The sequence below is a fragment of the Pezoporus flaviventris genome, unplaced genomic scaffold (genome assembly GCF_033815535.1).
Source record: "Pezoporus flaviventris isolate CSIRO_AGI_PZ_B2104156 unplaced genomic scaffold, CSIRO_AGI_Pfla_v1 ptg000045l, whole genome shotgun sequence".
Classification (NCBI taxonomy): domain Eukaryota; kingdom Metazoa; phylum Chordata; class Aves; order Psittaciformes; family Psittacidae; genus Pezoporus; species Pezoporus flaviventris.
This window is the reverse complement of record NW_026892593.1, coordinates 9704856-9722332: the sequence shown is the minus strand read 5'-3', so window position 1 is coordinate 9722332 and position 17477 is coordinate 9704856. Positions and strand designations below refer to the sequence as shown.

Genomic DNA, 17477 nt, shown 5'->3' with positions numbered 1-17477 from the left:
ACAAATCTTAAATTACAGAAATGTCTTCTGTACTTCTTAAAACTTAACCATGAAAACCCCAGCACAGATCCATGGCTGGAAGCAAATAAATCCTGAGGGAAGTGACCCTTTACATTCCAGGAAACTTCCAACGGCTGGTGAAAAACATTTACTAAGAACAGTTCAGCTATTCAGGTGAAATCAAGATACCACTTGCAGTTTTAAGGCAAATATCCTTACCTCTTGACTGTAAGCTCGCCTTTTTACTTCTGGGGAACTGTCAGGTGAGGAAATATTCTAAATAAGTAAGAAGAAATTGTAAGTCAATTTCTTTTTTAGCCCGGAGAAATATAAAACACCCCCTTTTAGCAGGAGTACAAATACTGATTTACACAAGAATGTCTAAATGCATTCTCTGAACAAAGCGAAATTCACTGTAACTCTCACCTCAAAGTGCATGGTATTTCCATGTATACATGGAGTTACAGGAGTAACTGGCGAATAGATGGGTTTGTAACCATTTCTACAAGCTTCATCTTCTGTTTTCACCCTAGGAGGGGTAGCAAACAATGATGGCTCGGAGGCAGTGATGTCAGCATGAGTCGGTGTGGCATAAGGAGAAGGAGTAGGCGTAGAGGTTTCTGAGAATGCAGACTCCAGCAGCTGATACAGTCTTCGTTTTTTTAGTGGTGTGGTTAGATCTGCATGTTGGAATCAGAAAAGAGATGATCTGGATACAGTAATTACAGTTGTTTATGTACTCATAAACATTACAAATTCCACAGTAAAAAATTAGTAAGATTACAAAAACCTCTTAAGGGCAAGCTTCCTGAAAGATAAACTCTTAACCACCTACAGGCCTTCTGAAAACAAAACTCTTCACAGCCCACATTTATCACTAACTGAAATTTCTATGAAAGGATAATGGAAACAACTGTCAATGTTTCCAGAAAAGGAAAGCCAATGTCAAGGCATTTTTAAGACTGTTCAGCTAAAAAGCGGAAATTCCAAGTTCAGGACTGCATACAGAAAATATCTGATACACTCCGTATCCTTACAGAAGCATGTTTAGTTTTTGGCACATTCCTATTTTGTATTATGCTTACAAGCTTAGACAGCTTTTCCGATATGTGCAACATAATGCCCTGAATTTAAAAGGAATTTTGAATACACAGAACAGCGGAGAAAATGAATTTATAATCTAATCCCTTATATTCGTAGTCAAAAACATTAGCCTTTTGCTGACTGTACACACTATGAGATATGGTGGTTACTCATCTAGTATCAACTATCCATTAAAGGGGGAAAAGAAAGTCCCAACCACTATGCAACTAAGCATTTCTTTCAAAGAAAGTATAAGGAAAGAGTGCAAATGTCCCTGCCGTTTTCATTAATGTTACTTAAAAACATGCTCCTCGACATTCATCTACTCTGACAAAGCTCTTATGCACTGTATTAGTGAAAGCTTCACCTGTTAAGGAACAGCTGTCATTCAGTAATAATGGACTTTTATTTTCACCATTGATGGCTGGACTTCTAGATCTCTCTTGTGATGGTGAGTTAAATCTATCAATCATTGTTGAACTTTCTTCTTCCAAAGCCTGCTTCAACCAACGCTGTAATAAAACAAGTTCAAATCAGTGCCTTAACAGTTTAATGATAACCATTTCAAAACCATGACAGGACTACTTTGCTAACCAGCTTTGTTCTGCCTGAAATTGTGCTAATAAATGAAGACTCGTCTTTAATAAATCTGGGATGGGGAACCATAATGAAGGGAAGCGTTACCTTCTTACAAGAGCCAGTAATGTTTTCCACAGGTTCTTTTTTCCTCCTCTTTTCTGAAAGGAATGGTGAAGTAAAACGAATATAGTGCTTTGGAGTTGAATATACATGTGGGCTGTAAGTGAGACCTGGTAAAGAATTCAGCTGAGTAGCCAGAACTTCAGGGTCTGTAGTTATGCGCAGAGGCCTTTCTGATAGACTGTCTGTAGGCTTCCCCGTTTTATCACTCTTTTCACTTAACCATTCACTGACCAAGTGCTAAGCAGAGAGAGAGAGAAAGAAAATTAGTGTTTTATGAGTGGTTTTATCAGTGACTTTTAGGTTTTTTTTAGTCTAATTATTCAACTTCTACACAAACCAGAAAACTGCTAAGTTGCCAGTTTGCAAGTTTAAGAACACACAGGGCAAGAATGAGGACAGTTTTGCTGCAATAATGGGGGCAGCAGAAAGAATCAGTATAGATTTGCTCAATATACTGAAGTTTTGGGGGGTTTACTTTTTGGGTTCTATTTGTTGTGGTTGGGTGTTTTTTTTTCCATTGTAGACTAACACTTAGTTCTTTTGTATTTAATTCTCACTGAACATACTATACAAGCGTCCAGATCAACTGTACTTATGATGTGAATTCAGTAGCAGAATTCCAAGACAAATTTTAATGAGCCCAAGCATCTAAGCTGAAGAGAAATCGCGTGATGTTAATAGAAGACAACTCCTCATCACAAAGCACTAATGAGAATAAAGAATCTTCCCTCCAAACATACACGTAATTTTTGAGTGTTTAAATGCATTCACTTCAGAACAGCCATCTCAAAAGCATTAGGTTATGATTTCCTCTCAGATACTACGTTTGCTACCATTAAAACACTTTCTAAAGGATATGATGAACAAAGGAAGGAAAGGCAACTTTTATTTCGTTTTAAATTAACAGCTTTAATTATGTTTTGGTTACATAAATTATTTCAGCTCATTTAGAAAGTACTTCCCTTAGAAAATATTTGATCCAAAATTGTTCTGCAAGATGTATTTTGGAAGTCTCTTAAAATCCAAACTAACTTTACCAATGCATGTTACACATACCTTTTAAAATCTCTTAATTTATTACCAGCCAGTGGCTATGTAATGATTTTTAAATAAATGAGTCAACATTTTGTTTTAGAAGCCTATACACAGCTGCATAGTAATGCAGCAGCCTGTGATTTTTTAAAGCTCTGTTAAAGTCCATCCTCTTCTCCCCCAGCCCTTAAGAGACATACCTTCTTTGTTTTAGGATACTTAGTAGGGCATTTATTAAGTGCTGGAGCTTCAGTTTCAGTAACCATTTCAGTAACAACAGTTTCTGCTTCAGGCTCAGCTACCAGTGCAGCATTCTCAGTTTCATTGTGTTGTGAAGTTACTTCCACGTCAGGAGAAGATGGCTGAATATCTGAACACATGCTGACAGTTCTGTGTCGTCTGCGTTGTTGTCCAATATGAGTTCTACTCCGAGAGAAGCTTTTTCTCTGTTTAGCTCTACTAACTTTGGCTGGGGTAGGCTTGGTGGCAGTTTCTTCTTTTGCTGGTTCCTGGTACAAAAGAAAAGTCTAGTAAACAGATCCCACACACATGTAAAGCTACATATCTATCTTAAAATAAAATGACAGTTCTCCCTTCCTTTACAGGTCCAAAAAACCTCTATTTCGCTGCTGCTGTTAGAACTAAAATACTTCAGAGACAGTATTTCTATCCTTCTTTAAGGTAAACTACATGATCTCCTGCATTTTCCTCCCAAACGCCTGCCCTTTCACTGGCAGAGTATTCACACACACCAGTCACTGCTCAGATCAGCAGAGATTTATGCAAGAACTGCCATACCACACTCATTCACACATAAGCTAGAAATCAGCTGCTTACATCATGAAGTCTTTCAGTCTAATATCCTTTTTGTAATTTATAGTTTACAAAGTGGTTAGCATTTTCACAAAAGGTACTTAACAGCATGCTGACAGAAACTACCTGAACTGAGAATATGTACGAGTATTTGCAAAGTAAGAAACATACTAGTATCCAGTGACAACAGAGTAAAAAACTTTATGAAACATTAAGTATCATCTGCCAGAACTCAAAACAAACTATGGCTTAGTAATTATTTTCCTTTAAAAGAAATGAAAGAATTATAATCTGTTCCTGAGTAACCCACTGAAAAAGCAAATTGCTCTCCGCTGGTTATAGAGGGTGCCTAAGTAAAGCAATCTCCTGTGCCTGAAGTCAGCATCAGTACACGCATCCTATCCTGAACTTTGAAGAGAGACTGAATTATGCAGCTGGGGTGTGTGCTCGCTTGCATTAAGTAATGTAACTGAAATTCCTAATAAATAAATTCTGTATGTGTTTTCTTGGGGAGGGGGTAAAAAAAAAATAAAAATCAAGAGCTAATATAACATCAAAGAACTACATAAAATTTGGTCAAATATATTTGAGTTCAGAGGAAATAAACCCAAGTATCTCATACATCTTAAAGTGCAGCTTGACATCCACTGATAAAATATCCCTATTTTAAAGCTAGCTTTAAAATAAAGTTCCAGATAACTACCTGAATAAATTCAGCATCATTGAGAATCTGTGCTTCCTTGCATTCTGATTTAACCTCAGTTTTTGCTGTGCTGATTCTTTCCAAAGCCTGTTCTCTTCTTTTTTCTCTCTTTTCTAGTCTGGCAAAAGCTTGCAGGATAGCTTCCATCTTCCGTTCTTCTCTTGTCTGAGGATTTAAGAATAATTAACTTTCAGTCAATCTTTTGTGTATGTAAATGCTATTTAAGTACTTCAGAACATGTTCACTGTGTGTTGACATGAAGATCAACTTCAGCAGAAGTTCAGAGGAAAGGGAGATGTTACAATGAAAATGCCTGTAATTATTAGTCTTCTGAAGAAAGGCTTGCATTCATGCCAACCCTGACAAACAAGCAGTCCTGCTTTGGATTTAAGAACTTGCTGAAACAGTGATTTACTAATAAATCACTGGCCTATAAGCATAAAAAAGAATACACACTTCTGAGCCACTTACTTGCATGTATAGTATTTATAAACAATAAAACACATGTATTTTATATCTTTCTGGTCCTTAGTATGAAACAACCAACAGTAAGCCCCATTAGCTTCTGACCCAATTTTCCAAGTGCCACAAACTCAATCAAAACATACAGTCAACATCCAGGAATCACTATTCAAAATAAGATAACACTAGGCCACCCAGAGGAACTGAATTTTCTGTCTACCTATAATTCAGGTCCTAGTGCTGTACAGAAGCAGATCCCTTCACCTGCACAGAGCTGTGCTGAAGACGATACAGAAGTGGCAGAACTGAGGGCTTCTATTACAAACTTTTGGGCATTTCTTTATAAATGCCTGTAGTTCCAACAGTGCATTGATATCCACAATGTGTTTATATCAAAGAAAGAATACCTGAAAATATATTGCTTGTATGAGCAAATGAGGAACCAAGGTATGTTCTGGCACTGAACCTGCCTGTGTTTGCTTGGTAAAATACAGACAAACTTGCAATTATATGCAATCCTCATAATGGAGCTAACGAAATAATTAACTACTACAGCAACTGTGCTGTAACTATGCTTCCCAGAGTGTTTTACTTTTGCAAGAATACAACAACTCCCTCCCACTTCCCCCCACCCCCAAAATAGCCACAAAACCCAGTACATTCAGCAGTGTTTGGTGAGAATCATTCCTCACAAGCATGACAGGACACTGCTGTATGTTATTATCAGAGCTCATGCTGTCATTCTTCAGATTTTGTGAGTAAAATATGTAATTTAATGAACAGATTTTGCTTTCTTATGTCTCATAAACACAAATCTCATAATTTCTGCTACTGACAGAATTGTATAAAGTACTGACCAAAAGGAATGTACACCCCATCCCACCCTATCCCCCTTGTTTTCTAAGGTCTGGGCAGATGCAGACAGCTTGGTGCCACTTTAAACAAACAATAAAATTAAGTTCCAAATATTAGTATTTCATTATACAACTTGGCCAAGATTTTGACTGAACTGGTAATTTCAAGTGGCTCACATTTTGAATGCCTAACAAAACAAGTGCATTTTAAAATGCCAGTTTTCATAACACTGTTCTACCAACCTCATGAAAAGTCCTGACTTCCATGCCATCTCTAAAAATGGACATTACAAATAACAAGTAGTAATGAAGAAAGAAAATAAATTCTAGATATTTCTACAATGTCTTTTTTGAAGGCAATAAGAAGTTATGCATGTGAAGATAAAAGCAGCTTTTTGTCAGAAAGCAATGATCAAGCCAGATGAAGTGCTCTCAAACAGCAAGCCTTTCATTTTAAGATGAAGTTCATGTAAGGATCTGACTTCAGATATGCTCAGATTCTACAAGCCTACAAAAAGGCAGCAATTAGCATGGGAAGAGCAGGTGTCACTAAGCCTTAGTGACAGCTTTAGGCAACTACTTGCTTCCCAACTTACCATCTTCCTTTTCCTTTCTGCAATCTGTTCCTCTGATTCCATTTCTACTTCATTGCTAATGGGAGTTTTTTCTTCTATATCATCAATAAAATCTGGCTCCTGAAAGATGGAAATGACTGCTTTATAGAAGCTCTACTACTCTTGCAAGCCAGGGAAAACTAAAAGCCACAGAGAACTTAGATTCCTCAGATCAGAATTAACTAAGCCAGTAAGTCCAGACAAAAATGTAAAAAAAAAAAAAACCCCAAATATTCACCTGTATCTTTGTATAAAGCTGTAAATATGATCACCTGCCTAGATCTATTCCATTCTGAGTTTAGACACAATCTTTAATATACTGCTCTTATGAAATTTTGGGTTTCCATCCCCACTCCCCACCCCACCAACCACAAAAAATACCCCAGAATTAAACCTCCAAACCAAAAAAAACTTTTGGGCACTATCACTAGCCACTAACCCAGCCACTTTTTAACCAGTCAAAGAATTAGGAGCTTTACATTACACACCCATTAAAAAAAGGCATTAATTTTAGTGAAACAGAATGAACGTCAAAGACGATGTTAACAATTACATCAAAGTTCTCAGCTTGAAAGTGTTTTCTATTAAAGTCACATTTTCCATGTAAACTCTCAGTACAGAATCTAATGCTGTGTCACACCATAAGGAAACACAACAGTCAGCTAACTAAGAATGCTTCTGTTTTGAAAAAGAAAAAAACCCACACCAAACCAGACCCAAACCCCAAACCATTAAAGAGTGCCTTTGAAACCTGTCTTATATGCAATTTCACTTTTACATAAAGGACTAGAGAAAGCCTGGGGGGGGGGGTGTTAATATTTGTTTTAAAAGTACATTTACATTTCCCCATATGCTTTCTTTAGCATTACACATTTCACCCCAGAAGGAAAAAAAAAAAAAGCTATTAACTGACTGGCTTCTATGTTTTAACAGCTTTAGTCTTCTCACAATTCCTACTGTTTCAGTTTTGAAATACAATGAGTTCTCCTGTGTCTGTTCTATATAAGCACTGTACATTACATTGACAGCTAAGGTTCCAAATACCAGTTATCACTAGTTACAGCACACTCCCCCCCCCCCCCCCCCCCCCATTACTTAAGATAAGAAAGTTTAAATAACAGCCTCCCTGGAGATCATCATTTGTAACAGTCACATGCCACGCCTTCTGGACATCCCAGTGTGTTTAAGCTATTTAGCTACTAAAACCCCAGAACAATTTGATCATCTTAAGAACATTGGGGGTCAATATGCTTGTTTTTACCTTATTTCCTTCACTCTTCAGTGATATTAAAAGAACTAGGAAATGGCTTTCTCACAGAACAACTCCTTTTCCTCTGCCCCTAAATCATCATAAAAAACATTACACAGGAAAAAAATTACCACTCCCAAAGGAAAGAGGAGATCGATAGTTACCGAAATAGCCATCTGCTCATGTTTAATGTTTATCTTTAATAGCTGCTCTGCAAGATTAATCACATGGATCTCTCCCACTAGTTCTTTCAAACTGATTTAACTATTTTAAAATTGCCTACCATGCAGTATCACCAGGTAGCTTCATCATACTATCCATATACTATCCATTAATTAGCTTCAAAGCACACCTTCCTCATCCCAGCTCCCTGAACTCTGTTTAGTAGAGCTTCAGAGCTCTACTAAACACAGATCTGCAGCCAACACTTAATATTCTGGGTTGAAGTTTTATTTGCTATTAGAGCAGGGCTACCAATTTTTATGTTTAAAATCCTATGCTCCCAAGTAACACATGCAGCTAAAGAGATGACACTTCAGGATGGACTGGGAGCTCCAGAAAGCATGACATGAGGCTTTCACATTAGAGATCCACGAAGAGATTCAGAGTAAGAATGTATGGTTAAAACTGGTATAGGAACCAACATATCTTTACAGTATAAATAGTATAAAAAATTCTAAACACCTCAGCCATCATGACTATTTTTGACAAGTCTTCATACCCCTTTTCAGTGACCTGTTAGAATTCCTCTAGTAACTACAAAAGGAGAGTTTCTGTATTTATAAGCTTTTCTTTCTGATCATCTTTGTGTCAATACCTGGTTATTAGAAATGGACAGCCTGAGGGGAGAGAGCTTCCTTTGTTTATTATCTGCAATTTTTATTTTGGTGGCTGCTCCTTCACAGTCCAATGTGATGTTTTGATTCTGAGTCTCCTTTTCTCTTGAAACATCTTTCTCCTTCTTTCCTTTTTTCCTTCTGGTTTCATATCCAGTATTGATGTTCTCTGTCGGCTCAGATCGTCTGAGAACTGGACATTCAGGATTTTCTTTGAGGCAAGCACAATCCACTTTGTATTTACTAAAAGCAATTAAATACAAGAAGACATATTTTGATTAGGTTATGCAGCAATGAGACTTTCAATGCTAAATCATGCAGGTTGATGATATATTTCACATTGAACATCTGCTATGATGCAAACCAACCATATTAAAAGCAGCTGACTCAAGTTTTCGCCAACATATACAATTTTGCTGTAATTCAAAAATCTCATCTGTTGGTTAACAGAATTCGTGTCTGTTTGTCACATGGAATTCTTTAAAATTCAAGGTTAGCATTAGCTTAAAAGATTGAAGACATTTAAAAGCTGGAATATACACCAGGTGGAAGTATGACAGCTATTAACAGGCATATGTAAGGCAGACAGTTCTTGGTTTAAACAAAGACAGTAGACATAATTTACAGAATGAGAACTGAAGAGTCACTTCGAACAATTTTAAGTTCCACATGGATACAGAGGAACAGTTATTCTAACACATTCAACTTACACAGACTGTCAGCTGCAGGTACTAAACACAACTACTAAGTACTTCTAGAAGGATAAATAACAAAACCAGGCAATTTCTCAGGCTGTCTTTATGGGAGGTGTATCTACAACACTTAACAGTGCAAGGTGCAGTGAACTAGCCTGAGCCGGAGCTGATTAACACAGGTAATACTCTATGGACATAACTATTCAGGTACAGAAGTAGTGGAGGCATGTCTTGCACAGTACTGCACCCAAGCTGACTTAAGAGCAGACCATAGGAAAATGTATAACCTTGGTGCAGCAAAACGTCAAACAGTTGGACTGATTCTGGACCCAATCAAGCACACACACAGAAACTGGCTCTTCCAATGCTTCAGTTTCCAAGGTTAGTATTAGCCTAGGTGCTCCTGAGCAATGTGCCTATACCCTGTAACATTTCCTACTAGCCATTAGTAAACTCAAAGGCCTTATTCTGCCGTCAGATTTCAGAGAGCTGTTTGAACAACAGTTCCTACATATGTCAACCAATTATTTCTTTTACCATTTCAAAACAATGCTCACAGATAAAGGCAACAGTTTAATTCAGTAAGAGCTTTCCCCAATTCATAAGAGGAACAGCAATTATATGCAGGAAAACGGGCAACAGGTTACAGAATCTAAAGCACTAAGCATTCAGTGTATCGCAGCACTCTTAATCACACATTGAACTAACATGACTTTTAACTAAATTCCACAGCCACTGTACTACAGAGGTACTCTGAAATAAATAAGGCATTACCAAATACCTCTACATTCTCAACCCTCTACTGTCCCCACACTATGTGATGCCTATATACAATACATTTTCATAGCACATCTTTATTCATATTCACTTAAGTTTGCTTCTTTTCCACATCATTTTAAGTAACTGCAACACTGTTGAAGTTAGCAGATATACAATAATAAAAATAGAGAAGAAACCTTGCCCCCACACACAGAGTTCCTTGTAAAAACAAGTGCTTAAGGAGCCCTGTGTTATTAAAGCAGGCAAGAAGTTACATAAAAAACAAAGCCACTCTGAATCACAACATAACTTAGTAAGCATCAGATATATTTTAGAACTGTATGTTCAAATACTTACCAATTTCCATAATCGAAATCAAACGCTATAGTAATCTCTGCTCCCTTTGGAATGTTATGGATGGAGTAAATATAAAGATGAATTGTTCCATCTTCAATTACATGCCTCACCTGTATTCAAGAGAACATCATTACATTATGGTTTTTCTTTTTAAAAGTACATGTATAAAAATCATACGGATTATCAGTTTGATTGTTTATCAGTTGGGAAACTCAAGGAAAAGGGGACTTCTAAGTATGTAAAACCTAATTTAACTTTTGTATATGCTCACCTCTGCATTTGGTGTACATGAACGTCTGATGAACCGAGCTTCATTTCCAAAAGTCCTTGCATCAACACACATTTCCAGCCCATGGAATTTGGAATAAAACAAAACGAAAGGGTACGGCCTAAAAAAGACACAAGAACAGCAGAGTTTTATAATTTTTCAAGATGTTAAGTATCGCTTAGTCTTCAGATTAGTTAGCTTTGTAACATGATGTTCGACATCATATCTGAGAATAGCATGTTTAAGCTTCATGATTCTTATCAGTGCATTCTCCAAATGTATTCTCAGAACACCGTAAATTTGAGTTACAGCCCTGAATGTAATTCCTCTGCATAGGATCAAAAGGGAGGAACAGGCACAGGGCAGGCCCTTTATGTGTAAGACATCAGGATAAGATTCTTCATCTGTCTTACATTTTTCTTGCAGCACGTCCTAAAATGAAACTGGGGTAGAAGTTTAGGTGCCTTACAGAACCATCTAAAAAAAAAATAGAATAAAATAACACCTCCACATTCCTACCTAACACCCACACTAGCACCCAACTCTCCTGAAGAAAGAGAGGCATCTAAGTACTTTGCCAAGACATGCTTTAAGTTCTGCTATTGCATGTGCCGGGGAACCCTTTCATCTTCACTGAGCAGAAGCTCTGTATTTTATCTCCTCCAGCAGGCCTCCTCAGTTTCCCATGCAGATGTGTCTATGCAGTTAATGGCAGCACTGAAAATAATCCACAGGAAGAAGGAAGCAGTCACCGACTGCTCAGTAACTTGACCAGCTGGAAAACTCTTGGCAGTAAAATGGCTCCAAGCTGAACCTGCATCCAACTCTGTCTCAGCCTGATGGACTGTCATGGTTTAAGCACACCCTTCTGTGTGACTCCCCCCAGTTTATATACTGGGCATGATGTGCTGTGGTATGGAATACCCTTTTGGCTACTCTGGGTCAGGTCTCCTGTCTCTGATTCCTCCCAGCTTCTCATGCCCCTCCTCACTGGCAGAGAATGAGAGACTGAGAAGTCCTTGGGTAAGCATTACTTTGCAACAACTAAAACACTGGTGTGTTATTAGCATTGTTCTCAGACTAAAGCTGAAACACAGCACTGCACCAGCTACTATGAAGGAGAAAAATAACTGCTACAGCTGAACCCAGGACAAGAACTTAAAAATTCTTTCTCTCACAAAAGAGAATGTCTTTGCCATTACCTTCTGAATTATTTTAAGGATGGTAGAACCTGCCAACCTCTGGTTTAAGGTGCACAACTACCCAACCAAGAATGCAGGAATCCTGTAACCAGGGAAAAACAAAGAAAAAAGAAACTAACTCCTGAACAGATCTGTAAGGATATCCAGAAGACAAGGGGGAGACCAGATTCCAGCTGCAATTATTTTTATCAGACAACAGTAAAATGCAAGACTCTATTGATAACTAAAACCCACTCCTACTTAAGGCAAGAATTTGGCAAAACAGCATTTTAATAGTTACCTTATAAAATATTTGGAATAAACAAACCTTTTAAAGAAATATCCATTAGCTTCAAACTGTTCTCTCAGCATGAACTTCCCTCTGTATTCAATAATAAGTGCATCAGGAGGCAAGTCTTTGGCAGCTTTTAAAATTTTCTTGTTTTTTTGCACGTAGCTCTATAAAGACATAAGTTAATTCATGAAGTATCATTTTCTACATTTTTTCCCATTATGAACAGCAGATTATACTTTCTCAACTAGTACACGATTCTATATGAAGTAAAACCCCCTCCTTTTTGTAATTAAACTTCCAGCCTGATCAAACTGTCTGTTCCACCACCAATGCAACCAGTTATGAATTTATACTCAAAGAATACTTTAGCCTGTGTTCTCAAGACATGGCTGAACACCAATATATTCATGTTGTCACAGTATGTTCTCACTTTATCCCTTAGTGCACTTAACTCTCACCACTACTAGGATGAACTGCTGCCCTGTTTAGCATAATCCTTTCAAAAAGCTTCAATTTCTTCAAAGGAAAACAAAACATGCAGACATAAAAGGACATTCATGATTCATTCAAGGAAAAACAGAACAGGAAAAATAACAAAATAACCAGAAAAAAAGAATCCTGAGAGTTTCCAAATTTATTTTCAGATCTTTAGATGGAAGGATGGCTTTTAATTAAAAACCAATACATACCCTGACAATTAGTGAACTCACACCTCTCATAACTGTCATCGCCAATCAAAAAGGAAGTAGCCTCTATGTAGGCAAAAGGCTCTGTAAGCAGGGATATTCCTCTAAGGAGGGTGTCCCATATGCCATGATGGTCTTTGAGGAAAAGAAGCAAAGATGCTTCCATTAATCTGCTACTGTAACTACTCCTCGAGATTTTTGCTACAAAATGCTAATGTCTGTTACATGGCTTTGATTTTAAGCTGATAAATAACTGATGTTAAGGACAGAAAAGACACTGCACAATTTCTTCATAAACTAGAACTTACAAGATCACATGAAAAAGAACTGGTATCAGAGTATCATCTACCATCAGAACTAGTAAATGAAATTCTACTCTGAGGACCTGAATATCCAGAACACCTATCACACTTTAAAAAAACGCGGACAATTAACATGTTGATACACATACCAGAAAAGAAAAAGAAAATAAAAATATATATATATTCCAACTTCAGTGCTTCTATATACTCTAACCACTCCTGGTATTCCTCACAGAGAAGACACAATACCAATGTTTACTGCATCATATCTACCACAAGACAGTCTAAGGACAATGCAATGCTCAGGCTCAGATTAACACCTCCACTGTTTTTATGAGAACTGAAATGCAAGTGTAAACATAACCAGGGGTGACACAGGATGTATGAAAATCAACTACAAATCCTGAAAAGCTGTTAAAACTCTGCTGCTTAGATCTGATGAGACAGGATACAGAAAATGAAAAAATTATCCCCCTCTTTTTTCTAAGGCACCTAAATGACTGTCATAGCACAAACCAGCATGCAGGAACACGACATGGCACAGCTCATTACCTCTACTGGAGGTTTGAACATCAGATTGCTGGTGCTGACTTCTTTTTTGTCACTTCCATTCCCTAATCGCAGAGCTATTTTTTGTGCCTCCCTCTGCACACCCTCACTATATTGGTTATTATTTGCTTCTTCATAACGATCCATCCATGCCTTGATTTTTGTTTCCCATCCAAAGTTCGAACTGTCAGTAGGATCAATCTCTGGAGCTGAGCCCTAAAAATTAAAGTGACCAGATATTATAAGGTAAGAAAAAGATATTAAACAAAACACGAAATGAAGGGCAAAGGTATGCCATTGATAATTCTGCATTACTTAAAAGCACTGAGTTGAATACAGTAGCATTACATTTGTCCAGAATTTTATCATTCCATAAATACCACAGAAGTTCAAGAACACATCCCCCCTTCAATACAGATTCTACGTTTTACTGGGCTAAGAATGGAGAGTGACATTGTTTCCTCCCACAACTGCACTGCATCGTGAATCGCTGAGTGCAGCAGTTGGAGGGTCAGATCTCCCTGCCTACTCAACTTTTGTGAACTATGCAAATATAGAGAACTCCCACTTCCATCCTATAATAGATTGATTTTTCCCTTTCAACCTCACAGATCATACTGTATCATTTTTCCGCTTCACATCTTACTAAACTCTCCTAATCCTACACCTACTACATTAAGGATGTGACTCTAATGTTACAGGCTTTGCACAGATCATTTTTCCCCATTTATGTGCTCCACCCTAAACAATTTTCTTCTGTGGTGCTTCAGATCCTGTTTCACTTTTAAAGAAAGTGCCACTGTACTTCGAGACCTCACAAGCAGCACACAGGCTGCAGTCAACCAATGCATCCTTTTCTATCCACCTGAGCAGAGACACTATTAAATATCAATAAACCAGCAAGTGGTTCAGCAATTCAATCTACCTGTTCACATTTATTTTGTACCTCAAGAGAGCCAAACACACAAACAGCATTCAAAAAGGTGTGATGGTAAGAAAACCATGAAAATCCACAATGGAACCTTACAAACACCATATTCAAAACACATAAAACAGATTATCTTCCCCAACACTGCCTTCACTATTCATGTCACATCTTACACATATGAAGTGTAAATTGTGTTCCATGTATTTTTATATGTCTCAAGGCTTAATAAACTATGGGAAACACTTTGTTTTCACACCATGCATACTTTTTTCTTGCAGAAAATTTAAAGACTGCTGCAACACTTAAATCTTACAAAGCAGATATCCCAGCACAAGTCCTTAAACTATGCCAGCACTAGTGAGTAGAGCCCCATTAGATGAATACATGGAAGTTGACAGCAGAACCGCTAGTTTGGCTTTCAAATGCAATATAGCCATTTCATTCTTCTGCTGCTTAGAGCTATGAGAAGTTAGAGCTACTACATTCAAGCAAGGTGGGCACTTAACTTTACTCCCTTGCACAGCCCTAATCCCTCCTCTGGCTCCTGAAAACCAAAATTTACACTATACTATTTAAATTAACTTCACAGAACAAAAATGTAGTGCTCATACTTAACTTAAATTTACTGTATGTAGTACATTATTTATCAAGAGTACTTCAGCACTTCATGTACAGCCCCAGTTGTACTCTTGATGCTTCATATTATTTAAGTAATATACAATTAAGATGTTTACCCAAAACAAAACTCAACCAAAAATCACATTACCTTTACTCGTGAAGATTTCCTGGATCCTTCTCGAAATGCCTGAAACAAAGTTAGATACTTATATTCTTTGAAGGAAACTCAAAATCTCCCCATGATTTCAAAAAAATCTATTAATGAATTAACAGCTTTTCAACATGGGCCACTCAAAAAACAGTGCAAAATTACAACAGAAAAAAACTACGTTGAAATCTCAAGAAGGCAACAGGTTATACCTCACAAAGGCTTTTTTAAAAACCAATCTGGCATTCGAAGCTAAGTGCATACTGGATGTCAGCACTGTGGTCCAGGTACAGGTATCTTTCTCCCATATTACAACATGACTCTTTAAAATTTCAGAATTCATGGTAAAGTAACTGAAATGTTACTTATGGAACAGCCCATATTTATCCAGTAAACCTGTAAATTGCCCACATCCCTCATTACACTATTTGCAGAAAGAGGGGAGGGGGAAGCAGGTGTCACACATGTCCTGTTATGTTAATATTTGAAAGAAGTCTGCCATTCTACAACAGAATCTCCTTTAGGTCATCTCACACAATGCTGGGAGTTAACAGAAGAATACATGGTAGTGAATTTATAATGCAGAACCATTCATCCAAAGGAAATATTTTACTCAACATTTCCAAAGAAGTACCAGTAACTAATTCTGACTTCAAGTTTTAAAGGTCAAAATTCTCATCCAAGCCAGTGAAAGTGAACTTCAGAAAGCAACTGCATTGTACTTCTTCACATGTATTACATTTGTCTTCACGTATTGTTTACACCTGTACCTAAACAGTACAATGTCAGTATCCTGTTTACCAAAGGAGTTTAGTGGCTTTCTGACAGCACACTTCCACACAGTTTCAACTCAAATAAATGGACATTAAGTCACACTAGGAAAACTGATAGCAAATGTTCCTGAACTGTAAACAGCCACAACTGAGGAGACTTTCAGACACAAAATTCTTCTTTGGCTATTGAAACCTTGTTCTGCCTCACCTCCAACTATATCAAGTGGTTCACTACATGCAATTCCTCCTTTGAATTCTGCCTCAGCTACAAAATTAACTTTCATGGCTTGTACATATTAACTCAAATTAAAGGCAGGGGAGGCAGGAAGATTTATCACCTACTGCAGAGTATTACATTTCAAGCTAAACCCACGTTGTTAAATATTATTAGTAATAATAGCCTGATTTTTAAAACCAGTCTCTCTTGTAAAAGCTGTCACAGATATTATTTATAACATTTAGGCTTATAAAAATAGAAACCACATTCACTTACTTTTTTACATTTTGCTATGGTCTGTTCTTTCTCTCCACTTTTTTTCCTTTTCTTATCATTGACTTTTGTAACTCTTGTAGCAGTTAAAGTAATTGTAGTTGGTGTATGTTGAAAAGCAGTATACAGTTCCACAGGAACCTCATCACCACTCTCTGTTGCACTGGTATCCCCATCTTTAAAACAAAGAATATTCTGTAAAGAATCATACTGTGGAAAGAATATTCACTCGTTCCTCTACACTTGCTTTCGAAAAACAAAACTGGGTACTGACAAATGCTTCAAGCACTCGCATGTAAAATCCACCAACAGTTGCAACAGCAAGAAAATGAATGGCCAAGGAGAAGCTGGTAATTAACAGATGTTTGTAACAGCAGGTAAGAAAGGTACCACATTAATTCCATTCTTTGCGTGAAGTTATATTATCATATTCCAGCATAACCAGAATCAGAACAAAAAATGGAAAAACATCTGTTTGTTAACTCATTCACTTCTATATAGCTTTTACTTGTAATATGCCTGTAGGATTCTCTCAGATGACTGTATTCTAGAGGGGATTAAAATTAATGACAGCCCAGCATTTCTCATGAAGCCCCATTAATCATTCATGTGTTAAACTGTAATCAACAATTTCAGCTGCAATTTGCAGCGTCAAGTGCCTTTTTCAGGATAAATATGTAGATTTAGCCCAAAGCCTTCTCTACTCAAAATCCCCTAACAGTAACATCCTGCTACTCAGGGAAGAGAAAAGGGAAGTCTATGTTATTTGTTAAGAGCATAAACACACTGACATGTTTTATCTTTGTGCTCTGTACCCACAGACCTAAAAGCCAAAGCCTAAAATTCAGCATACATCAGCATTTATGTCAGACAAATACATTTCCTGACCTGAAACAGGATTAACCTAGTTCTGTCAAGATGAAAGGCTGTGAAGTATGGGGAGGCTTTGAAGAGAGATCATGCACAGGATAGGAGACTGATGTTCGTATGTGCACAGTACAGACTTCTCACATTTTAGCAGCTTTCCTAAATACCTCCCTCCAGTAAACTTATTTCACACTAAGCAAGAATTTCTGAAAC

The 17477-nt window shown here is 37.3% G+C and overlaps 1 protein-coding gene across 8 annotated transcripts in view; it reads right to left on the bottom strand.

The window, feature by feature from the left end:
• KMT2E (lysine methyltransferase 2E (inactive)) overlaps nucleotides 1-17477 on the bottom strand; it is a 57916-nt gene that overhangs the window by 8921 nt on the left and 31518 nt on the right. For 4 of the 8 annotated variants that reach the window (XM_061467382.1, XM_061467383.1, XM_061467381.1 and 1 more), the window contains 14 exons: nucleotides 16401-16573; nucleotides 15135-15173; nucleotides 13444-13656; nucleotides 11937-12067; nucleotides 10431-10548; nucleotides 10160-10269; nucleotides 8330-8591; nucleotides 6246-6344; nucleotides 4334-4498; nucleotides 3018-3326; nucleotides 1768-2022; nucleotides 1451-1595; nucleotides 427-680; nucleotides 220-276 (listed from right to left, as the gene is read on the bottom strand). In XM_061467382.1, the coding sequence (XP_061323366.1) occupies nucleotides 220-276; nucleotides 427-680; nucleotides 1451-1595; nucleotides 1768-2022; nucleotides 3018-3326; nucleotides 4334-4498; nucleotides 6246-6344; nucleotides 8330-8591; nucleotides 10160-10269; nucleotides 10431-10548; nucleotides 11937-12067; nucleotides 13444-13656; nucleotides 15135-15173; nucleotides 16401-16573 (2330 nt within the window). Of the gene's footprint in view, nucleotides 1-219; nucleotides 277-426; nucleotides 681-1450; nucleotides 1596-1767; nucleotides 2023-3017; nucleotides 3327-4333; nucleotides 4499-6245; nucleotides 6345-8329; nucleotides 8592-10159; nucleotides 10270-10430; nucleotides 10549-11936; nucleotides 12068-12592; nucleotides 12725-13443; nucleotides 13657-14245; nucleotides 14306-15134; nucleotides 15174-16400; nucleotides 16574-17477 lie in introns of those variants that run through there. The other 4 variants (XM_061467385.1, XM_061467384.1, XM_061467387.1 and 1 more) reach the window with 4 other exon arrangements.